Below are 25,876 nucleotides of genomic sequence, written 5' to 3'. Positions count from 1 at the left end.
AGTCACTCGTGCAGGCAGAGCATAGTTCACATACATTAGTTATGAGCTAAAATCTGCGGTTCCAAACAAGAAATATTAGAAAGTGCAGATCAGGAGTACCACCTTTCTTTTATATAATAAGATGGTCAGATATTAAATGGTCCATCCATTTATCCATTTTCTGTAACTGCTCCATATCAGGGTAGCAGGGGGCTGGAGCCCAACCCAGCTGACTTGGGGTAAGAGGCGGGTACCCCCTGGACAAGTCTACAGTTCATCACAGGATGAATAAAAGGCCTTCAGCACATTCCACTGTTTATAGTATAACATAACTCCAGACAAACGTTCATAAAATTTATTATAGTGATATCAGCTCGTTCCTCCCACTGCAGATAAACTATCTGATAATTTGAACTGAAGTCCATAACAAAATACATAAATGAACAGAGACGCAAACTCTTACACAAAATGAACTTTTTTTTTATTCAACTGCACCTCACCAGCATTCACGAAATATAATCTGTCACAAATTAATCTGTCATGTCCTCTGTTGCTGTTTGAAGGTAAGCTCAACGATGGAAGCTGTTTTACGGGCAAATGAATGCATTTCTTGCAGTTTGACACTAATTCTATCACATGCAAGTCGTTTAGAAAGAAAACGCGTCTGACGTGTACAACTGATTCATAAATAAAATTAAAAATATGACATGTAAAATGCTTCAGACGTCATACATTCTTTCATCTCTCACACATGTGAGATGATTTTTAAACAATACTTTTGACAAAATATGCCCTTAAGCAAATTAATAAAAACAAACATGATCCATTTTACAGTTATTATTCAGTGCTAGTGTAGCAACAAAACTCCTCACGGCAGTCATGTTCAACATGTACCAGGATACAAAGGGCGCTTATGAAACCACATTCTGCTGATGCATGGAGTTTTCACACCGGAACAGCTCCCAACCGGGGACTTGATGGAGAATGAGAGCTTCCTCTTTCCCAACGCCTCCCTTTACGCATCTTCTCCTGTTGTTGATTTTGGCGTACACACACGTAAATCTTGTCCAACAGCAGAGCGATTTCACACTCAAAACACCAACTGTGACAGACCTGAGGAAACAGAACGTGACCCGTTCTTGTAAATGACCACAGCAAACATTCATATTGTACGGATGGGTGGAATTATAAGTAATTTAACACAGATGAGTAACGCTAAGTAAATAAAATTAAAAGGACAGCATGGCGCCATAGTGATCACAAAAGATCCTGGAATTAAGCAGTCATAGTTTCATATTTCCTATAACAGTTATCATCATATCCATTCATAATTACCCAGGTTAAGTTTGTCCTTGGTGGCCCAGCAGATGCTGTAGTGTTGAAGAAGTTGTTGCAACAGCTCCCTCTCATCCAGGAACTCCAGACGCTCAATTCTGCAAGAAGAAAAGACACTTTTCATCACAGAATATGATCCTTCATATCCGACTATAAACAAAAGGAAGGTAAAGGTTTTCACCACTGACTACTATGAAAACATTCCTAAAATATCAACATAAAAAATGTTAAGTGTTAAAGGTATTCCAGTGATTTAGTCGACATTACAGTACAGGACTTTCACGAATTTGGCGGACTACCAAGAGACTAGTCCGAGAGAAGCACAGCCAAAATTGTTATTAATATAATTGTTCATTGTTGCAACGGTTCAAGCTCCATAAATCTGGAATCTTTCCTTGGACCCTATGCCTGGTATTTATAACATAGGTTTTCTATTGTATACTTGTTGTCTCCCAACCAAAGGTGACATAATATCTGTTGGCATTATCAGGATTATTTTTTATCTCACATTTGAAAGCCCCCTTAAAACCACTCAGGACAGCTGCTTTCAAAGTTCAAGGTGCAAGGTTTAATTATCTGTCATTCTACAACACACGTCCGGGCGCTGTTAAGCACGCATCACCTTGCCACATCATCCTGGGGCAGCATGCTGTAAACTGTCATCATGTCCAGAGCATCGGCGTGCTCCCAGCCTGTCTTCAGAAACCGCTCCTTCTGCAAACGACACACATTCAAATTTTTCATGTCTTGAATATTCCCATAAAAAAAAAAATAGTGAAAAGAAGTAACAGGTGGTTTACCTGAGTGTCCAGAGACTGGCAGGCCTCCACTCCTGCCAGGGTGCACTGGCGACGCTGCAGGTTCTCAATCATGACCTGGCCAAATCGATCGCTCATGTTCACCTGGATACAAAGACATTCGTGGTAAGTCTCAGCTCAAGCACACCCTGACAGGTATAAAGTGCAGATAATTAAATGTGGTGACGCCACTTTTATACATTTAATTGCAGCACTAATTGCTCATGTATTTACATCGATAATCCACCACAAACACACAAAAGTGCTTTCATATACAGTTAGGCCCAAAAATATTTGGACAGTGACACAAGTTTTGTTATTTTAGCTGTTTACTAAAACATATTCAGGATACAATTATATAATCAATATAGGCTTAAAGTGCAGACTCTCTGCTGTAATTTGAGAATATTCACATCCAAGTTGGAGCAAGGGTTTAGGAATTACAGCTTTTTAATACGTAGTCGCCTCTTTTTCAAGGGACCAAAAGTAATTGGACAATTGACTCTTCCATCGTTAATCTGTCATCAATTAAGCAGTTAAAAGGTCTAGAGTTGATTCCAGGTGTGGCATTTGCATTTGGAAGCTGTTGCTGTGAACACACAACATGCTGTCAAAGGAGCTCTCAATGGAGGTGAAACAGACCATCCTGAGAGATAGCAGAAATGTTAGGAGTGGCCAAATCAACAATTTGGTACATTCTGAGAAAAAAAAAAAGAGTGCACTGGTGAGCTTGGGAACTCAAAAAGGCCTGGACGTCCACAGAAGACAACAGTGGTGGATGATCGCAGAATCCTATCCATGGTAAAAAAACCTTCACAACATCCACTCAAGTGAAGAACACTCTTCAGGAAGTAGGTGTATCAGTATCTAAGTCTACCATAAAGAGAAGACTTCATGAGAGTAAATGCAAAGGATTCACCACAAGGTGCAAACCATTAATCAGCTTCAGAAATAGAAAGGCCAGAATTGACTTTGCCAAAAAAACACCTGAAGAAGCCAGCCCAGTTCTGGAACAGCATTCTTTGGACAGATGAGACTAAGATCAACCTGTACCAGAATGATGGGAAGAAGAAAGTTGGAAGATCCAAAGCAGACCACATCTTCTGTAAAACATGGTGAGTGTGTGATGTGATGTGATGGCATGAGCATGCATGGCTTCCAATGGCACTGGCTCATTTGTGTTTATTGATGATGTGACAAAAGACAGAAGCAGCTGAATGAATTCTGAAGTGTATAGGGATATACTTTCTGCTCAGTTTCAGCCAAATGCAGCAAAGTTGATTGGATGGCGCTTCACAGTACAGATGGACAATGATCCAAAACATACTGCAAAAGCAACCCAGAAAGTTTTTTTTTAAAGCAAAGTGGCATATTCTGCAAAGACCAAGTCAATCACCAGATCTCAACCCAATCGAGCATGCATTTCACTTGCTCAAGACAAAACTTAAGGCAGAAAGCCCCACAAACAAGCAACAACTGAAGACAGCTGCAGTAAAGGCCTGGCAAAGTATCACAAAGGAGGAACCCCAGCGTTTCGTGATGTCCATGGGTTCCAGACTTCAGGCAGTCATTGTCTGCAAAGGATTCTCAACAAAATATTGAAAAGTAACATTTTACTTAGGGTTATGTTTATTTGTCCAATTACTTTTGAGCCCCTGGAATGAGGAGCGTTTGTATATAAATAGCTACAATTCCTACATGTTTAATCATATATTTTTGTTCAACCCCTTGAATTAAACCTTAAAGTCTGCACTTCAATTCCGTTGTAATTGTTTCATTTCAAATCCAATGTGGTGCCATGCATAGCCCAAATCATGAAGATTGTGTCACTGTCCAAATATTAACTGTAAGTGGAAAATCCAGAAACTACCGGCATGAAGTCACTTATTTTGTTTACCTGTTCGTAGTTGATGAACATGGCAGTGTGAAAGGTTTCTGCTGCCCAGTGGACTAGATTGGAGGATTGGGAGGGCGTCATGTAGACCAGCACGCACTCTGACAGAAGCAATGTGGGTAATCTAAAAGAGAGAAGAGGACACTTGATAAAAATCCTCTAAATCTGTTGTTTTAATTTTAAAAATGTTTTATAATTTATGTTATCTGGCCCCGAGATTTGCATCAAATTAAACACAGTGTATTTTTTTTTTTTTAAATTCAGTTAAGCAAAGTAGAAAATAGTGTTTAAAAATTGTGGTGTTAAAAAAACATCTCAGACAGAGTTCATCTTTTGTATAACTACTAACACTTGCTTCTACTAACAGAGGAATGCTACAGTTTCACTCTAACCTTTGGTGTCTTACGGGAAAACATAAAAATGGAATGACACACTCGCCAACAATTAAAATACATAAATTCACATATTCACACCCAGCAGCTTCCTGTAAACGAGGGCCTCGCTCATTGTCAAGCTTCCCTTGATAAATAAAGATAGTAATGTGTAAATTATGAGCTGAGGTGAAGAAGTCTGCCAGCCTGAACTCCCTGCGCCATAGAAAACATCCTAATGTACAAAAAGGATGTCTGTGCCATTCAACATCCTTCTATGAAACAGTGATACATCTGTCTACCGCTTCTGATAAAATAACACTCCACCTAAAAAACAGCCCCTGATGAATTACAGTGGATTCCAATAACTGTGACAAGTTTCACCTCCAAACCTCAGCAGAAACTTTGGTTAAGTACACTGTTCACATGTCTTGCTACCACCCTCCTTGAAGTGGCACATTTATCAATGTTTTAGCGAAACATACTGAGCATACAGCCACATTTCAACTCCACAGGGGGGGCTGAGTGACACTCAGAACATACATTTTTGGGTGGAGTATCTTTTCAAATCACCCTACAGACGTCAGACATTTCATCTGCATCGCTGCCATGCAGGCGCTCTGTAAGCAACTGTTATCTTGAGTTGCTCACAGTGAGAAGACGACAGAGATAAGGTTCGATTCTTGGACTTCTTAGGACATGCTGGGAAAGCAATGACAGCTGACAGAGAAAACAAAAAAACTAAACATTGACCTCAGATACACTTTGTTCCAAAACTAAAATCATTAGCTTAGCATGGAGCAGAAAAAAAGGAAAATACATATTCGCATACTCTGGATTAAGCTGGAACTTCTTCAGTTTTTCATCCAAATTAGAGATGTCTCGGAGGTCTGCCCCGATGATGCAGTATCGGTCTGAGTCAAGGCTGTGGGCGTCTGAACAAAACACAAACATACACTGTAAGGAAGATGGATAAGATACTAAAGAGAGTATTTCTATCTAAACCATGAAGATGTGTCATGTGACGACGGCAACTTTTGTCCATTACCTAGTAGTAAGGAGTCTGTTGAGTGGGTTTCAATGAGAGGTTTGGACAGGGGAGGCTTTGTCCTGGTCAAAGAAAGAAACACCATCACAATTCAAAACTGCCTCAAACTAATACACTAGAATAAAACAGTAATACACTATAATACTGCAAAATATCCAACCTAGATGAAGGTTATAGTGTTTAGATTTTGTTTACAATTCATGATACAAGGTGTTTTTCCTAATATAATAATATCATTGACTATGTATTATGTCTATATGTGATAATAAATGTTTTAATCTGTTGACTTCTTCTTTAGTTTGAGAGCAAATATTTTTTATTTACTTCTTATACAAATAGTTGCAAAGAGCTGAATCTGAATACTGGTAGTTCATATCATACACATATAAAGTATGATACATCTTCACATGTGTGTAAAGACAACATACAGTGTGAATATACAGTCGCTGCTCCTTATCTGCCGCGGCTGTAGATGTAGAAATGTTACTTCTGGTTACAAAGAGCTCTGTCTCCCTCTACTGATGTCAACCTCACGTTACCATATCATAACCAGAGAAGTAAAAATCATACGTGTGTGGAATTTGCTTCCTTATAATGCCCGTTATACTATTTAACTAAAGCTTATAAATAGTTGTGTTTATGCAGCGACATCTATGAATAATAGCTTTAATTAAAAAAAACAATAATAACATGGTCGTCTTACTTTATGTTGTGTATTTTCCTGGCCACAACTGTTGGAAAGTCAATTTCAAAGAACTTCCGTGGCATGAGGTTTTCATCCTATCACACACACACACACAAACACAAACACTAAACGTCTGTATGCTGAGTAACACTTTGTGGATAGTTTAATGTATCTGATGCAGCCCAATCGAACGGGAGCAATCAACTGTGAATCGCTGCAAACCTTTAGTCTCCAAAACGTGGTGTCCAGTCCAGCACCCACGTTGATGACTTGACAGTTACACTCTGCTTTCCTTATAAACGCATCGAGGAGATGGTTAACTCCTTGAACACGGGCATAGTAACCTGTCAGGTGAGACGAGCAGACAGTAAAGTAAGTTAATAAAAAATAAAAAAAAAAGCATGTAACACATTACAAGATCACAGACAGAGAGCACACAGGTCTTCGTAAACATTATGACTGTGAGCGGGAGAATCGCTAATTAACCACGTTGTAAAGCGAGGTGTTTATAGCTGCTTATATAGACAGTAATCACAGCTCTGCACACATTCTTTCAGCCCGTGCGGCTGCAGACTTTGTTCATTTTGTACTCACACTGTAACACTTCTTACAAATATTATTAGTAGGACCACATGTTTCCTCCTTACCGAGCGAAGGAGTCACTTCTATGTAAGGTTAAAATATGTGTGTCACTTTACCTCTATTGATTTCAGGTGCCTTCCGCTCCCCCACAGATCTTGCGAAATACTGGATGTAGGGATCCTTCCAGTAGCCCTTACTGGTTGCAAACCTAGTACGCCGATTATAAATGAGTAGAGGAGAAGACACACATGATTAAAGCTTTAATGAGGTGACGTATTGAATCAAATGACATCCTGATGTGTGCAGTTTTTCCTGCTGCATACTGTTCGCTCTGATCTACATCCCGTAATAAACCATTGGCAGGAGAGTGTACACTACCAGCCAGCTGTGAAGACAGCTAACAAACCTAAAGTAAAAGAAAATTATGTTTTTTACACTGATTTGTTATAGTGCATCCTCGAGACTTCAAATGTGACTTTCCTATAGTGTATATAGCTTAACATCAACAATACTTCTTGATATTATTGGGCATAATTATTGGATTATAGCTGAGATATTGCACATAATGTTGGTTAACCTAACATCCTAACATGATGCCATTGAAGCCATATGACTGTAGCTTGTGCTAATGTTGCATAATTACCTTTTGCATGTAGTTGCATCGTCACAGGTCGCCCTCACTGCTTCGTCGGAAGTGTCCGTGTCTGTGAAGGGTTGCCGGGCTGCCATCAGTGATCTCTGTGCTGAGGTGATGTGGTCAACATGTAAAAGCTGCACGCGTCCACCTGCTTTAACGTTACACCGGCTAGCCGCGACAAGCTAACTGGCTAGCTCTGTTTGACAGCTGGGCTCATTTAACAAAACAAAAGGGGCAGAAAGACAGTGAAGCTGTGAGCACAGTCTGGTTACCCGAGTGCCTATGTATGCTAAACAAACGGTGCGTTTGATAAAAAGAGCAGCATTTAAAGAGGGAGTTATATTTTGCTGGCTAATAAAAACTCACACGGAGCTAGAAATATTAGCGGCCAGATGACACTTCCTGTTGGGTTTTTTCAAATTAAAAGCATGGCAGTGAAAGTGCTCATTTTGCACACAAATAAAATAAAACAAGCACTAACTGCAAAGCCCCACACAACAAACAATATAACAAATGTTTTATAGCTAAAATAATGTTTCTATTTCACCTCCCCCAAGTATTCATTTGTTTACACTTTTAACCAGAAATTGATCAGCATTGTGTAATATTTACAGACATGGTTTGTGGATTGAATGGCTTTGACATTTATAACATTTAAACTTATATTTGTAATGATTGTTACTCCTCTTTTGTCTCTGATAACTCATACCTTAACCAAATTCAGAATTTGGAAGAATATAGTTAAAGTGATCCGGTTGTATAATCAGAAAACAACTAACCAGTGAGAGTCCTTGAATAAAAGGCATCATAACCAGCCAACCACTTTCATCCTTTCTTTTTCTGTAGATGAGGGTGAAGACAGCAAGGATGGTAAAAGTAAAAACAGAGAGGTGGAGGATCACATCAGAAAGGGTGCAGATCAGTAACAGGACATCAAGTCCCATGTGAAATCTGGAATTCAAAGCCATGGTGACACATTTGCTCGCAAAATTGTGTGTGAAGTCCCACCATCTCAAAGCCAGCCTCACTGAGGATGCCACATGTCGCTCAGATAATCAAGAATTCATTCTTGGCATCCGAGGAGTGTGTCTGAATTCCTCTGAGAACCCGTTAAAGCATGTAGAAAATCACATGAAACAGAGAAAGGTTTGTCCTACTTGTGGATGAAACTTCAGCAGCTTTTATTAAAAGTCAATTTGAGAAGCCACAGAAACCATGAATGGAAATGTTGCTTTGGTCTTTGGTCTCAGATAAAGCAAAACAACACACAAACTGGACAAACTGCAAAGGAAACACATGGGATGCCAAGTGGATTGGAGATCATATTAAATCTCTTCTCTTGTGGCCCATCATTACTGTACGCACTCTTAAGATATCATCACTATATGTCTTTTCAAATTTCCAAAAGTGTCTGCAATAACTCAATGTTATGAGCTCATATTATTTTCCCATTTATTTTTTGGAAGGCTTTTCAGTAGGATGCTGTAACACTTAAAATTTGTTTTATCAATCATTCAACAGAAATACATTTAAATTATATTGCTATTTATCATAATCAATCAAAGTAGAAGCACACTTATTTAAACAAGTGTTTCCTGCTATAATACACAGATATATTGTGCATCCCTATACTGTAATTCTGACGTATTCTGGCATTCATATTTCATTGTTTTATTCTTTTTTATTGTTTTAATAGTTTAATTTGTAGCAATTTTACTCTTGTTGAGAGTAAAATTACCTCTCTTTGTGGCATTGCTCTGCAAAAGGTGCCATACTAAATAAACTTTACTGACTAACTTACTTACTTACTTTAAAGGTCCAGTGTATAGGAGTTAGGGGCACCTAGCAGTGAAGTTGTAGATTCCAACAAAGTGAATACTGTCCCAAGTCTCACCATCTTCTTCCAAGTATGTAGAAAAAACTAAAAAGCATAAAAAAGCAAGAGGCCATATCTAGATCAGTGTTTGGTTTGTCTGTTGTGGGCTACTGTAGAAACATGGCGGACTCCATGAAAGACAACCCGCTCTCTCAAGAGATAATAAGGGCTCATTTTAAGGCAACAAAACCACAATGATTCTTATTTTCGTCTGATTATGCACTAATGGAAACATACGTATGAATATTATGGCAATAGATGTTAAACTCCTAAATCCTTCACACTGGACTTTCAATTTAAAATTGAATATGAATAAAATGTACTACACTCCTTATTATGTGATGGTGGGAAACAATTAGCAAAATAAGCTTACAATACTTTTATATGTGGAAAAAGCTCCATTAAAGGTCCAGTGTGAAGGATTTAGCAGTAAAGTTGCAGATTGCAACCAAATTAATACTCTCCCATGCCTCACCCACTGTGAAATTCATATAAAAAAACAAAATGTCATAACCAGTGTTGGGTTTGTCTGCACATGGCTATTGTAGAAAAATGGCCTGCTCTCACTGTAGATATAAAAGACTAATTTCAAGACAAGGAAAACACAATGATTCTTATTTTCAGGTGATTTTAATGAAAACATTACATTTTCTATGCAATTTCTGCTAATAGATGCTCCTAATAGAATATAATGCCTTTTATTGCCACTATACGCATGTACAATGAGAGGGTATTTTATGTGTTTGTCTTTATTTCATTTAAAGACATATTAGGCCTCTACTAATAGTTTTTTTTTGTAAAGAAAAGGAACTTTATGTTTACTTTATGTTTATGTGTTGGATGCATATATCTGTTTTCTTTGTGATCAAATTTTTATTTTATTTTAAGTAACAACAACCACCACAACAACAACATGTGACATTGACCTACACACACACACACACACATATATATATATATATATATATGAAGGCAAAGAAAAGGGAGGTAAGGTGCACAGTCCTGAGGAGTATATACATTTGGCAAAATAAATATGCTATATACAGTGTTGCATATATATATTGCACATTATGAGATGGAATATTGCACATTGTAGAGCATTGCACATTGAAAATAGAGTATTGCACACTAAACTTTACACACTGCACCTCTAAGTGTGCTACTTTGCTAGAACACAGTCAAAGTTATTCAGTTTATTTATCATGACTTTTTATTATTATTATTGTAGTAAAAGCTTATTTTCTTTCCATCAGTGCATTGCTCCATATGTGAGTGGGTTTCTCCTGTCAGTGTCCAGGGGGAGGTGGTGCTGTCTTGTCTGGCAGATGCTGTGCAGCTCTAACGTTACTTCCTGCGTGCTGGCAGAGGCAGAGGTGAGCTGCTGCTGCTGCTGCTGCTCCTGCTGCTCCTCACTCGGCTCCCTGCTCCGCTCTGCTCCGCTCTGGGGGGAAAAAAAAAGCGGCGGCCGACGGATTATCCAGCTCGGCAACGTTAGCTCTGCCGGCTAACGGACAGAAGACAGCCGACCGAGGAGAAGAAGAGAGAGCCATGAAAAGCCGCACAGGAGCCGGTGAAAGTTAGTCACTGCTTACTTTGGGGGGACTTTAATGTACGGAAATATACAAAAAAGGAGGTTCGCGGATCATGCCGTCGCCCCCAACGGGAACTTTTTTCTAGGATTTCCACTTGGGAAAGGCTAGCTCGGGGGCTAGCGAGGCTACAAACTATTTTTTAATTGGCTTTGGGCTCAAATGGCTCTCGCTTGTTTTTCCCTGTCATAGCGACAGCTTGGAAAATCAAACCGGGGGGGGGGAGAGGCCCTGTGAACTTCATGACAAACCAAAGCCCGGCTTTGAAGCGTAACTTCGGAAGGACAGACTGGGAAGAGGAGCGACCATGAAGAAGCAGTTCAATCGCATGAAACAGCTCGCCAATCAAACAGTTGGCAGGCAAGTATTAAAGCTCAGACCTGCAAACTCTTTCTGTGTTCACTTTTAAAGGCTCCTACATATAATTGAACTGTACACCGTTAGCCGCGCTTTAATTCAACTTGCAATGAGCTAATACACAAGTCTCATCATCTGTTGGCTGTGTTGACAAGCACTGACTCTTATCATGAGTGAATCATTTGCTTTAAAACACAGTGTGACTCCTAATGTAAATAAAAACTGGATGATGAGGCAGTGTTGTTGTCCTTGTGGTCCACCCTGCTGTCTGTCTAACCAGATGTCCTCCTCCAAAGACTGAATCAGCCATCTACGCAGTGTCTGTGAGCTCAGTCTACAAGGGAGATGAACAACAGCAGTGATGGTGCATTTTTTGACCCCCCCCACTCCTCAGTCTCTCGGTCTTAGTCTGCTGTCAAAATGTCATGCAGATTTCTGGGAAACATATGGATCAAGTGTAGGGATATCTCTGTCAGCAGATCCAAGAGAAGATTTCACATATCTATCTGTCCTTTGTGCAAGAATTGAGTTTGCTGTGTGAGATGTGCACACCTGACAGTGTATTATGTGGCATGAGCTACACCTAAAAAAAAAGACAAATGTATCATAACAGTACCAGTTTCCCCACAGGACAGTAATCGGGGCTCGCACTCAGACGATATCGGCTGATAACCGATATGAGATTGTGACCGTATATGTGTGCGTCACTAGCCAGAAGCCAAACCTTTGGTGCCCAGCTGTGCAGCTGATTTCAGACAAACTCTCTAATGTGCTACCAGCTGTTATAAACTCTGCACCATACACAGCAAGGTTCACTTTCACTCCTGTGCTGATAAAGTGGCAGTAAGAGCCTCCCCCTATCCCTTTATGAAACCCTAGATGCCGAGCTTCAACCAGGCATCAAACTTAAAACATATCAAATAGATGAATGCGTGTGCGTGATAGATGTGTATCTGTCTCCACTCCCTCTGAACTTCAAACAGGCTGCAGCGTCGAAGCTATTAAGTGAACGCATCCACCCTCTGTGAAGGAGCATGATTTCGGACAATGACAGTGTGTTTGAGTGTTTTAGGCTTGTTAACTTGTGCTGTTATGCTGTTGCGTGATGACACACGGTGTCCCTGTGTAACCAGAGAGGGGAAAAGTAGCGATGGCTTCGGCCTGACTCTGTGTTGACGGGGAGGGTGAGACATGTCAGAGGATGTTTTCATCACGAGAGGTTGTGGTGTGTGGCTTTTTGTGTGTGTTTAGTTTGTTTCTAAGTGTGTGTGTGTGTGTGTGTGTGTGTGTGTTTAAGGGGAGTCAACAGTGTTTGGCACCTCGGGGCAGAACAGCGGGTGCACCCACTCAGTACTGGATGGTACCAGATAAAGCTAAACCAACAGGCTGAAAACAATAATGTGCCATCTTTAAATAGGCAGCGGCAGCGGTTGCCAAAATGAATTACAGCTTCCACATTTTGAAAATTATGAAATATTTCTATGTTGATGTAGAAATTCAAGAAAAAAAGCCAAGACGTTAACAAAAGTTGCCAAAAGAGCTCATTTTAACTATCTTTGAACTGCTTTGCATCAACACATACAAACAGGGGTTTAACAGGTCAACGCATAATTGGATTATACGTAATATTTGATGAATTTCCTCAGCATTAAATAATGATTAATCATCCCCGAGTTATTTATTAGTCTAACTCTTACCATCATGCGTGAAATGGGACCTTTTTCTGCGTTCCATAACAACCTGAAGGGAATACATGAAGTGCTTCTAGCATAAAATAAGCCATCAGGAAAGAAAATATAGCTCTGTTTATTTATTAAAACATAAAGTTGCAGCATCTGAGGAACAAACTGTAATTTTTGATGAGCAATAGTAATTCTTTCTGTCATTTCATAGGCTCCATGTTAGATAGATGGACTGAAATTGGAAATAATTACAGGCTGGCGGACAAATCAGGGGGATTTGTTAATGGACTGATAGAAATGGGGTGTTTGGCAGAGATGCACTACATACAGTAATTGCCTCCTTTTCCTTTGCCTGCAGTGTTTATTTGATGGCAAGACTATCAGCAGAGTCTGCAAAGAGTTCCTGTTCCTCCAGCTAAAATTCAAGACCAGGAGGAACAGGGCAGCTGGAATACTCATAATTTCCCCCAACTGCAGTAAATTAGAAGTGGAGAGAGTGTAATGCATAAAACAGACATTTGAACGCGGGGCGGGCGTGCAGTATTTTGCTTGCTCCTTTGTATTGCACAAGTTGGGGTTAATCGCAGACTCTGCACATACATGACCCCGCCGAACGAGTGATATGTCGGCGTTTGGATTAGGGGCGAAGCGTGCACGCGCTCTGCTTTGTCCATTAAAAGTTTGTGCCTGCTCGTATGTGTGTGCGCGCATCTGCAAAAGTTTGGAGTGCAAAGGGCCCTCTCTCCGCTGCCCCCTGGGTTCCTGTGATTGTGCAAAGGCAGAACACTGTGTCCAGCGAGCAGCCGCACTAAGGAAATCTCTCCTTCTTCTTCTACAAACAGGAAGCTGCCTCCCAGAGTCAGTGCTCGTTGCTTTCTAGAGAAGAGGAGAAAGAAAGCTGAGGAGATTGATGTCAGCTAGGATCTTTAGCTCCCTGCGGGGGAGCCAACTTTCTGCCCTTGTACGTGTGCTGCAGGTTAACGTCATCAGATAGTAGCACTTCTTAAAGGAGATAACATATAGATAGGGCGTCATAATTTATATCCACTATCTGTATGAAGATAAAGTAATAATGCTCCACTGACCTACGTTGAGGTCACGGTTTTCCACTCCACAGGTGATCATCAGTTTCTACATTTAGTCTGATTGGCTTGTGATTAATGACGTCACCCTGCAATCAGCCTTAGAAGAGTTTCACAGTGGCTGAGGAAAGAATTTGATAATAAGAGGTTCAGATGGCGCGATCCAATCAGGGAGCGTGGACGGAGTGCACCAGGAAAACACATCTGAGCTTATTTGGGTGCCCTGAGCTGTCGTCTACTCAAGCGATTTTTAGACTGTAGCAACTGGGTCGGAGTTACTGTGGTTGGTTTGTGAACATTTCAGAGTGACATTTGTCACACTTGGGTCATACGGGGTTCCTCTGCAGTGATTTATAGCAGAGGTGCCCCGCCCATCTGACATATGCAAGGTTAATAGGAATTATTACACTTTTATTAGTGTTAATAAAGCAGAAGCTCAATATTTTGGGAAATACTCTTTATGCTCTTCAGATTTCTGGTGATATCTATCACTTAAATATGAAGCTACAGCCAACAGCCTGTTAGTTTAGCTTAGCATACAGAGTAGAAACAGGGGGGGAAAGCTAGCCCGTGTCCCTCGAACCGGGCTCAAGTTCTGCTGCGGTGCGGTGTGACATCATCCGGCAATTTCCCTCATTGTCCCATCACATGCACGTTGCCTCGCTGTTGTCACGATGAAGGACAAATAGTTGCAGCAGTGATAACTTCCCAGATCCTGTCTGTGTGTAACTGTTGTGCAGTGTGTGTGTGTGTGTGTGTGTGTGTGTGTGTGTGTGTGTGACTGATAATCCTTTAAACGCATTAATCTGTTATTCAAACTGCACTTCCTGGTTTGTTTTTCATTGTCTCACTGGTAAACACCAGGGCCCCTTTGAACACAGAACAGTTTTTTTGGTCTGGTCCCCGCTAAAGCTCGTTAATGAACAACACTACATCTTGTTTGTTTAATCCTGATTCAGCCCAGCAGCTGACATTGATCGATTGATAACATTACATGTTCGCTTTGCAGCAATTAATGAGAGCAGCATGTTGCAACGCTGGCTGAGAAAGCAGAGACACACAACCCCGGCTAACCATTTTCATGGGGGGTAACCCTGATACACACCCCATTAGTGTAATTACTGCATCACTTTGTGTTTATCTGGGTTGGTACGGTAGTTGTTTTGCCACATCAGAGTAACGTCAATTAACTAATCAATACAGATATGAGCTTACAATAAATCTGCCCTGTTATCACCTCAACTGAGAGAGGTGACAAATAATCCAGTTTCCATCTGAGCTCTCACTGTTACTCATTCACTTGTATAGTGACACTATATAATGCTTTTTGATGTCTTATCTAACAATAATTATCTTCTCAGTAGCGCAGCGTTTTGCAATCGACGAGGACCCCATTGTCTGTACAAGTCCTTGATTCACTCGAGAGGGAGCCGTGTTGAAAAGACGCTTCACCCCGCAGGGATCAGCGAAATGTCACTGTTGAATTAACAAGGATAGGTGACTCTGGGCGTTCCCACTGTGTCTCACCAAGCCAGTGCCTCGAGGACAAAGAGGTGTGTCAGCTGGGATGCTTTTGTGCTTCTGATAGTGATAGACGTGACCTGCGAGACTGAGCCGTTTGTTTGCCGTCAAGTCTTTTTTGCTCACATCCACATTCTATATAGGAATCAGGATACAGGAAACGGTGTACGGTTGGTTAGTCTTGACTTAAGGAAAGTAATGATTTTAAAAAAACAACTTTTTTTTTTTAGTTAAGTTGGACTGAAAAGATGATCAACACACCCCCCCACACACACACACCCACACACACACAACCAGCCAACCTCCGGTTGTCCCTACGGACTGACCCCCAATAATAATTGGTTAATCAAGCAAAAATGGTAAATATTTGCCAATTTCTGCCTCCTCAAATGTAAATATTTGCTTTGAATTGTTATCTTATGATTGTAAACTAAATGTATTTTGGTTCTGAACTGCTGTTTGGACAAAACAAGCTAATTTGTTACATCGTTAACACATTTTGAAAGACTTTTCTCACTATTAACTAACACTTATCATATGGACAAAATGATGAATCATTGGGATATAAATATCAACCAGGAAGGAAGCTGTGCTTGATCTTTATACCACAACAATACACATTGGATAAACGTCCTACAGTGACCTCCATGTTTTGCTCTCTCTTGCCCAGGTCTAATGTTAGCCTAACAACACACATAATCAGCCACATTAGAGAGGTTCTATGGACTGAGTCACTCAATTATTCTCCAGCTCCTTTCATCTGGGTCCAGTATCCATTACCTTTATGCTTTAAGCTGCCAACTGTTGCAACCGTAAGAGGCAGACCCCTCCCTTCTCCTCAGCGCCTTGATTGTGTCGAGTGGCCACTAACAGCCGCTCTATTGTGCTTATGGCAGCAGTATTCACTTACTCCCCTCTGCACCCTTGATAGTAGATCGCCATGGTTACCATTCGGATGCAGCGGCCTCGGCTGTGCGACGAGGTTTCTCCTGTTGTGAAGAAGTCACATGCGGCACACACGGTGACACACTTTCTCTAAAAGGCTGCCGCTCCGGTGAGGCGAGACGGGGGTCAGCTCCGTTCACTCTAGGTCAGCTGATGCCAGCAAAACAATTGTTGTTTTGTTGTTGTTGTGTGTGTGTGTGGGGGCTCTGCCCAGGCTGCCGCAGAGCCTGTCTTTTTATTTTTTCAGTGTGTGTGTGCTTGTTGGAGTTTACAAGAGCTTCGAACATAAGGAACATAAATGTCTTCACATGTTCTGATCAATCAAACTCAGGCTTTGTGCTAGCAGATAGTGCATAGATCTGTGTGCACGTAAAGTGAATGATCCGGCATGTTCATGAGAGGATAAATCTGCTTGATGAACACACTGTTTTTTTTTAAAGATTATACCCTCAAAAGGACCACACAAAGAGCTCTCCGGCATGTAGACAACACCAGAACATGGATTCCATATTGTGGCTTTATAATCACGCTCTCTACAGTACGTGTGCGTGCATAATGTGTGTGCGGCTCACATTTTTTCCTCAGCTAGCTGGAAGTCTTGCCTGTAGGTTTTTGTGGGTTATAGGTCCTCACTCTGCACGTGTGAGCTCACCAGCATGGTGATGGCTCTCCTCCAGAGGAAAAAAAAGCTTTCCATTCATCTCCATTCGTCTCTAGATTCTGCTGGTTTGGCACGTTCGGGAGTTTTTAACCTCCCCCCCAAAACATCCCTGTATTTATATTTCTTACACTGGAACCCCCCAAAACTGTCGTCTCTTCTTCTCTGTCAGTCTCTTTCTGCTTCTTCCCTGCTGCCTGCCTCTGTGTTGTAATTGAAAGCAGCTGTGACGGGGTTACTATAGTTCATAAAGAGCCGTATTTGGAGGAGGGCCGAGGCTTCATTTAGAGCTCCAGTTACCCAAAATGCAGGCAAGCGACTGTCTACAGGTCAGAAGGCTGAAAGCTTCCACAGTTCTGAGTAACCGTAAAGGAACAGAAAGTCTGAGTCACGTGACGAGGGAATAGAGGCATATTACAGCTCATTACCTCTATTTCCTTGGTAGTATTATGCAGTTCACATGAAATCAGATGGATATCAGCTTCCTCAGCTTTCCTGAGAATCATCGTCACAGCAAGGTACAATAAAAGGTTTACATCCATGGAAACGCTGCGGTACTTATTATGTTAGCAGATGTACTAGAAACTAGCTTTTCATATGCAGAATCGAAATATTCACCAACCACTTAAAAGACTTCAACACTTTACTACAACTGACAGCTGTTAGCTGAGTAGATCTTTTCCAACCATGGACAAGACAGTTTGTCTCTTCTGGTGTGCATTAGCACACAGGATAAACCCTAAAGCTGGAGCATGCAGGCAGACTTACAAGCATATGTTTTGCATAATGTTGTGTTTTGAACGTGCTTAAGTGTTGATATTTGCATATTAAGTGTTTATTCTTTTTTCTTTTTTTTTTTACAAAAACTTGGACTTTAGAAAACCAGAAAATAAACAAAACATTAAACGTACAACCAAAAATCACATTAAAACAGACCAAAAAGGAAAGATCTGTGTCAGCACAAACACACAGACACCTGCTGCATATCATCGGGCCTAAGAACAGTACATAATGAGACATTTCAGCTCTTTACTTTTCATGTTAATGTCATTATTATATGGAAAACTTGACTATCTCTCAGGGTAATTACAAAAACAATTCTTAAATTTGTGAAAACGAGTGCACTGATACTGCATCGGTACAGTAATTGTATTAGTAAAGTAAAAACTGAATTGACAGGCTACTAAAATATGTTTTTTGCCCTCTTACCCATCCCACTTGGTTGTGTTTGCTTCATAATAAACCATCTGTACTTAAAAAATAAATAACAATACAGCAGTTGAAGTATCTTTCTACAGCTGCGCTACAATCTAGACGTCATCTGTCTTACAGTGAACAGCAGCGTTCAGCTCGTCTCCAGTCAGCGTCCCCCTGACTGCAGTGTTGCCGTTTCCCCCCAGTAGCCACAGAAGCAGTCAGCCCTGTGTGAAGGCGTTGATAAGCAGTATGAGCTGAGACTGTGTTTCACAGCCTTCTCCCTTTAAGTGAATCTAATCTGTCTGACCTCTCTAAGCCCAACTATTAATAGGCTCATACCCTGTACACAACACCCCAAGCCCGGCTCGCTGTGGCTGAAGGAAGTCAAAACAGAAACATGCCTTCTCATTTAGCTTAACAGAGCCTCTGCATTAGTTATGTTCACGATCAGATACAAATCAAATTTGTCACAGTCCATCCAGCTATAGTCCAATATGTTGGCCTGGATATCAGCCTGTTACTTAACTGGTTGAGCCATGGCAACCGGCTTTAGAGACCCACCCTCTATTGAAACGTTCCCACGGATGTCCAGGTCAGTACCTGACACTGTTTCAAGCTGAGTGTGGAAACCAGTCTTTCCGGGGGCGGCGTAATTTGTCAGATATTTTTACAGTGACTACACACTACTGTGTTGAAGTACAGCTAATCTGTGCACTCTCTTGTTGTCTTTTCTCACCCACAGAGCGGAGAAAACAGAAGTCCTCAGCGATGACCTCCTACAGGTAAATCATTGATCCGACTGGAGAGCTGTGACCAGCACTTAACACAGAGGTCCCCTTCTGAATCAATTCAAATCAGCCAGTTTCAGTAAATCTCCCAAAGTAATTTGTGTTAAATTAAATGACACGCTCAACAGTAAGCCATCAGGAGGAAGTGCACACTGCATCCAGCACCATGGCTAAAAAGTGGAAGAATGTTGGTAATATTTTCAGATATCTAAGTATAACACAGAAAGTAAGAATATTAAAATGGTGTGATGTTTTTGAAAGCCATAATTATACAGTATAAATTAAGTTTTGGTTCCATCATATAGATAAAACAATAGAATTAGTGACAGAAGTCATGTTCTACCATTCCAGCAGTTTCAAGGCTACAGCAGCTAATTTCACTAACTGATCCCTGCCCCTTACCTTATAGCTGTATTAATCATTAATAAAGCCTAGTGTAGTTTACTGTGTGTCATTCTCCATTACATATGATTGCATTTTTTCCTTGGTAATAATCAGCAGCGTCGGCAATATGAATAAACATCAATCAGCTTCTCTGTTACTGATTAAAACAACTTTAATTGAGCCGATATATGGAGGTTTTTAAGTTTCTGTTCTCGACACGTTTGACTCCACAGCTACTACACCTGTGCACTGACCTGTCCTGATATTACAATCTGACCTGAGCTGTCTATATATTGGATGTCGAACAAACACCAAAGCAAAATTAATTTTTTCGTCTGATTGAAGTTTAAAGAGCAGCTGGGCCATGTGCTCACCAAGCCCAAACATAAGCAAGTTTACATGCCAGCCAAGCAACAGCTGATATCAATTGATATCGCCTCGTCTCTGGATGAAGACTGCTCATCTGTGGGTTCAGCTGGTGTTAAAATTAAGCCCTGCAAACTCTGTTGCTCACACGTTGAAGCACTAACGTAGTTAACAACAAAGGCTCGAGAAGCTGCGCAGAGGTCAGTGTAGCTGTGGATGTCTTTATATAAGCTCATATATCTCTCTGACTCTGTGTGCACATGTGAAAGCAGGTGCTGTTGTGGGAAAATTCTGGCTACTCAGCAAAGACATTCCAGCGATGAAGATCATCTTTGTGTTTGAACGGAATGTGTCATAAAATAAACTTTGCATTACTTCTTGAGAACACTTGAAACCACAATGTCTGACACCCTTTATTGTTATTATCCCTCTCCCCACCCTCTTTTGTCGACGGTGCATAAACAAACACTCTCATTTCATGTGAAATGTTATCTACATAGCCCAAAATCACAATTTTCCTCAGGGGGTAGTACAATCCATACAGCATGCAACACAGCAACAGCAATGCAAGGTTCAGGAAAAAACTCTCCCAACATGAACCTTTTCAACTGGGAGGTAATGGCGGAAATCTTTAGGAAGAGCCAGAGGAGGAATTCCTTTCTGGCGGACCGCCAAAACTTCTGATACATATGTAGATTATACAATGTATGTAAAGAATGTGGTTCTAGGAGGACACTGGAACAACTTCAGGTGAGGCCTGAACCGTACAACCTTCTCTCGACAGACCACACAAAGAAAAATGACAATTACACAGATATATGTAGATTGTGAAACATAAGTAAAGAGTATGAATCCAGGAGATTGCCAAATAGGTAGAACCTGAGCCACGGGACCTCCCTTCAACCAAGAAAACCTAATGACATCAGACTTTATCTGGGCAAAAGTACATTGCAGTGACAGGGAGAACATCAGACTTAGCTTTAGAGTTGCTATAATGCAAGTAGACAAGTGAACAGTGGTGACTAACCGCTTAGGGTACTTTTCACTGAGGAGAGGTCGTTATATTAAGTCTGACAATTGACTTTCACTGTTGCTCAAAGACACAATTGTTCTGCCTTCTCTCTGGGAATCAGCCCCTGAGACTCTGTGGGCTCTGTGTCTCACTTCTTAGGAACACTGCTGACTGATAAAGGAAAGGGAGTAAGGGATGGACAGATCGAAATCACTCGACCTCCTTAATTCCTGACATGGCTGTGTTGCTCCTCCACCCGAAGCAGAAATTCTCAGTTTATCCTTTTAGTTAAACCCATCCATATTTGCGCAGTGTTGCTATGTGAGCTATGTTCTTTCCCATTCCTCCTTCTACCACAGATGGGGGTTTTTGTCAATTCCCCTCTCACCATACACGGCACACTGATTTTCATGGTGCAAAATCTGTAAATCTTTCAAAGTAGACATTGGAAACACCGTCTGAGATTCACTTTGTCTGACTTTTAGCTACACTTAGCTCATCGGGTTATATCCACAAGAATGGACAGTGTATGTGTGACATCACCCATGGGTTTTTGAAGCTCCCGCCATGGTGGTGCCTCCTCCGCCTCCCGGTTAATCTAAAATTCGATGCAAAGATGGGGATCAGATTTGAAGCAAGCTGAATGATGCCTGAGTGCTCAAATAAGCCATCTGTAAGGGCACCCACCTGTCAATCAAAGTGGCCTTAATATAATTTGAATAGGTGAGTTGAATATAAATTCAGATTTAGTACAGTTGTCATGAACGTGAAAATTAGCTATAGATGGGGCTTATGGAGATTTACTTGTTCTGTAGCCGGCCTCTATTGGTCATTTGAGGAACTACAGTTTTTGGCCCTTTCGCATTGGCTTCACTTCACAGCCACGGAGTTTGCCGCTTGCTTCTATCATCTGCTGTTGCATCCAGCCACCATCTGCTTGGTCGGCCATCATTTGATCCCATTTACATCTCAGGTGTGTATCTTTGGCATTTGGCGTATTCTTAGCCCGCTTCATGTCAAGCCCTTTTTTGAATACTGTCCTCCAGTGAGCCAAAGAGCTACCCAGCATTCCTATGCCAGCTGTCCATTCCTTCCTTGCTGCTCCCCTTACATAGCAGCTCATCCACAGGAGGGTGGATGGGGTGGTGGGGTGGTGGTGGGGGGAGTACCACTAGAAATACTCCAGAAATACCAGGGTGCCTGCATGCACACACCCTTGTAGCTGTGTGTAATGCTTGAGGGTATTTTCTAAGGTAGCAACCAGCCGATTTGAACACTTGTTGTTACATATACCCAATACAAACAAAGAGGATTTTGTTTGCCATTAGTGCCTCATTGCCCAATTCCACCCTTAATGCGTCATGTTATGTTATTTTTGTTCATTCTAGACTTGTCCAGACATGTTAACATCTTTTCTCTTAGGAACCAATAAACAAACAATCACACACAGACACCCTCTGTTTCTTTTTTTTTCTACCCCGTCTATCCCACTCAGTATTGGGATTCCCTGCTCAGTGACACGTCATGGGATTGACCATGTGTTGACCTCATCATACAGCATGAGGAAGAACACGCCCTGCCCCTCTCTTTTTTGGCCTAGGTTCGCCCACACCTCTCCACATTGCTATTTCTCTGGACTGTATGGTGGTGGTGTGCGTGTAACCCCAGTTTGTCACAATGAAAGGAAGAAGAATACTCCCAGTGCCATGTAACCCAAACATTTCCAGTACACCCACACTGGAACATCGTCTTAGAGCACAGGGAGGGGAATCCCCGGCTTGATTTGTGCCAGGTACTAACTAGGCTGAGTCTACCCAAGTGTTCCCAAGCCTGTAGCTTATGAAACCGTGTTATTTTGTGTGTGTGTGTATATATGCACGGTCAAAGTGTGTGTTTGGTGAAGTTTGTATTTGACCCAGCTGTTTTGGGAATGCCGGGGGCCAACATGGGTCGGGAATGACGTAAGAGCGCGAGAACACAGGGAGGGAAAAGGAGAGGAGGGAGGGGGGGTGGCGGTGTTCGGAGGCGGATATCTGCTGTGGAATTCCTCCATTCTGTTTTTGGAACACAATTGTCTGGTATTTGGTTGATCCTCCCTCTGCATTCGTCTCCTTTCTTTTCTGCTCATTTTGCCCTCTAGACCTCAGTGTTCCCATTTATATTTGGAACATTGTTTGTCCTGACTCTTGAGTACATGTTTCTCCCTTCTGAGAAACTTGAAGACTTCCACTTTCTCTCAACAGTTGTGCTTTCTTTTTTTGTTTCTAAAAATCAACAGAAGACACACCTGTTCGGTTTGGATCTCGTGCATGCAATCTGCTTTTGACTTTCTCACAAGCCCTGCCAACACAAACCAGTTCCTTGCATCTTCAAGCAGACTCCAACAGTAACTTCCAATCATCAGTTCTATTCATGGCTAATGATGCCTCTGACTGTCCCACTCAGGCACCTGGCATGACAAGGGCAGTGAATAATCACCCTGCAGCGCTTCACTTGGCCTTCAGAATAGCAGTGACTCCCATCAATGACAGTATTATATCTTGTCAGGCTAAAAGCACAGAGTGCATCTGTGCAGTTAAACTAGCAGACAGGAGAAAGCCTGTGTAATCAAAAAGACCTTTTTTAAAGCCGAAGAACCCCTCGCTCTCGGTCGCAGCCCAGCGGCCGTTGCTATAGAAACACTTCCGATGAGTCATGTGTTTCAAAGATAACATTCCAGCGTTGTTCCACAGGGACAAGGCTTATCAATCATGTGTGACCTTTGATCCCCGACTCGCTCAAGGCAGCTACAAATCAAATCCCAGCATGGAACTGGACCTCATCAGCCATCGACATTGCAGACACACGGTTGTGTTGGTTTATGGAGACAACGTTAACAGTTCTGACAAGATTGCAAACAAGTCAAGTCAAGAGGTTTTTCAAAATAAAGCTTGAATTATGTTTTAATTTTAAAACGGGGACATTTCTACAATCGTCAGAGTTTCCAAAATGAACTTTTCATCTAACTCGCAGCTTATGAATCGTTGCAACTTGCAACGACTGATGACTGTTCTCGCGTGTCTTGTCTTACCCGCAGATTGAGCGGCGCATGGAGCTGGTGCGTGTGGTGTCCCACAACACACACAAGAGGATGGTGTCATGTCTACAGGGACACATCGGTGCAGATGCAGAGAAGAGACATGTAAGCTTGTTACAATAAAACCTTTGTCAAATAATTCAACTTTTTAAAAAAAACTAACTAAAACCGATCAATCAACTGTTCCAGGGTGTGTAATAACCTCAGTTTTGATAGCATTTCCCACACAAAGTTTTAGTTCTCACTGTTGTCACAGTAGGCCTACAGTCTATGATTTGTCTTTTGTGTTTTTTTTACCCCACACCACCCAACAATGCACCACAGTCCGTACCACGCCTCTATACAGGAAACGGTCAGGTAAAAACACTAATAACTTATTCCACCTCTCTGGTCCTCGACGCCACTTGCTCCACTTCCCATTCAGGCATCTGTCATCTTTATTCTCTATGCATGACACTTTCACCCTGTGGGATTCTCTGGTAAAAACAGGATGTTGAACACTCATAGATGTTTGGCACAAAGGTGAACTGTGTGACTGTGAAAATATGCCCCAGTGCTGTCGTCATTTGATAGACATCTCACTTCCCTAGTTTGCATCTTAAATCCCATTAAACATCTGTATTTTCCTCCTTTGCTCAGAAAGCTCTTTTCCTCTTCCTGACTGTGAATTTTCTGCCCGATGGAAAGTCCTTGATGGATTTTTCCATTGGCTTGAACATCAAATACTGAAGCTACTGTATTTAAATGGGTACTTTGTGTGCATGTGGATATTTTTAAGTGGTTTCTATTTCAATATCAGTCTAATCATTTGTCTGCATCTGTCCCTCTTCCACACCACAGAAAAAACTTCCCCTGACTTCCCTATCCCAGGCGATGGTGGAAGGCGGAAACCAGTTGGGAGAAGACTCCTTGATAGGGTGAGTGTGTGATTAATTGACAGGCTGAATAACCAATTGCTCATCCTTGGCAACTGTTGCTAATGGAGCAGATGGACCCCAGAGAGTGTGAAAAATGAGGCCATGTATTCAGGGCAAGCAATCTTTTCCAGTTTGTTTTTTTTTGCAGACGGGACTTTTAGTAGTTCCCTTTTTCTTAATATGAGGTTAAAATCATTCATTGTTACCGAGAGCAACACACAGAGTCGAGCATCTAGAAAGTAAATGGTTTCAAGTTGACACAGCAGCCCATGTGTCTGTCTGGAAGCAATGAGGAAGGGAAAGTACGCTAGTTGTTCTGCTAGTAAATGTGATGCATTCATGTTGACTGTGAACTCAGACTGTGTTGTTGATATATTTCAAGACTCAGGGCTTTTATTTGCCTGAAAGCCTTGATTCATGTAGATGTCACTAGGTCACTGTGTGCTTTGGGCAACTAGAAATGATGACGCTACAATAACCCGGTTTTGCTTTCACTTATTGATTGGGAACAGTGGTAGTGGAGCTGGCGGCACAGATTGTCATCCCTCTGGGTTGTTACGTGCATTATGTTTTGTAGATGTGTGATGACACTAGATGTAGAAGACCTCACATCCTCACTTTATAGTGCTGATGTGATAATGAGACATGACTACGTTGACATTTTAACATCCTTCCCTCTCCCTTCACTTTGTGTCGATGGGTGTGTTAACAGGAAGATGATGGAAGTGTGCGGCGACGCTGAGAACCGTCTGGCATCAGAACTGATGCTACATGAGCTGCAGATAGAGAAGGACGTTCTGGATCCCCTCAGCCAGCTAGCAGAGGTAAGAAACCTCACACCCTTCTGTTTTTTGTTTGTGTAGTCACATCCCTACGGTTTGGTCTAATAATAGTGGAATAAATTATTTAACAGGATTTTAGAATTTCTGTGTTTTGGGTTGCAAATGTTTTAGTAATGTGATCCTGCAAGGTTAGAGAAGGAGAAGTCAAAACAAATGCCAAGCCAGGTAACATTAGCGAAACATGAGGCCTTTTCTCTTTTATCATTACAGACTGTGGTTTTCCACCTGTTGAGTTTCTCAAACAGAAGTCCAATAT

General features: G+C 41.5%; 2 protein-coding genes across 6 annotated transcripts in view; one reads left to right on the top strand and one right to left on the bottom strand.

Moving 5' to 3' along the window:
• Positions 1-443: 443 nt before the first annotated feature.
• lcmt1 (leucine carboxyl methyltransferase 1) lies at positions 444-7,743 on the bottom strand. The gene is made up of 11 exons (XM_019278252.2): positions 7,335-7,743; positions 6,808-6,899; positions 6,332-6,453; positions 6,128-6,204; positions 5,425-5,486; positions 5,209-5,311; positions 4,009-4,129; positions 2,115-2,216; positions 1,937-2,028; positions 1,315-1,412; positions 444-1,092 (listed from the first exon to the last, which is right to left on the bottom strand). The coding sequence occupies exons 1-11, from the start codon at positions 7,418-7,420 to the stop codon at positions 1,070-1,072; spliced, it is 978 nt and encodes a 325-aa protein (XP_019133797.1). The 5' UTR covers positions 7,421-7,743; the 3' UTR covers positions 444-1,069.
• A 2,727-nt stretch (positions 7,744-10,470) lies between these two features.
• Positions 10,471-25,876, top strand: part of arhgap17a (Rho GTPase activating protein 17a) — a 28,354-nt gene continuing 12,948 nt past the window's right edge. Inside the window, exons 1-6 of one of the 5 annotated variants that reach the window (XM_019272048.2) lie at positions 10,471-11,153; positions 18,978-19,017; positions 23,862-23,966; positions 24,186-24,218; positions 24,702-24,778; positions 25,491-25,602. In XM_019272048.2, the coding sequence (XP_019127593.1) occupies positions 11,101-11,153; positions 18,978-19,017; positions 23,862-23,966; positions 24,186-24,218; positions 24,702-24,778; positions 25,491-25,602 (420 nt within the window). In that variant the 5' untranslated portion in view covers positions 10,471-11,100. Of the gene's footprint in view, positions 11,154-18,977; positions 19,018-23,494; positions 23,699-23,861; positions 23,967-24,185; positions 24,219-24,701; positions 24,779-25,490; positions 25,603-25,876 lie in introns of those variants that run through there. The other 4 variants (XM_019272049.2, XM_027289164.1, XM_027289162.1 and 1 more) reach the window with 4 other exon arrangements.

This window comes from Larimichthys crocea, chromosome XVI (assembly GCF_000972845.2).
Source record: "Larimichthys crocea isolate SSNF chromosome XVI, L_crocea_2.0, whole genome shotgun sequence".
Lineage (NCBI taxonomy): Eukaryota > Metazoa > Chordata > Actinopteri > Sciaenidae > Larimichthys > Larimichthys crocea.
This window is presented reverse-complemented; position numbering and strand designations above follow the sequence as displayed.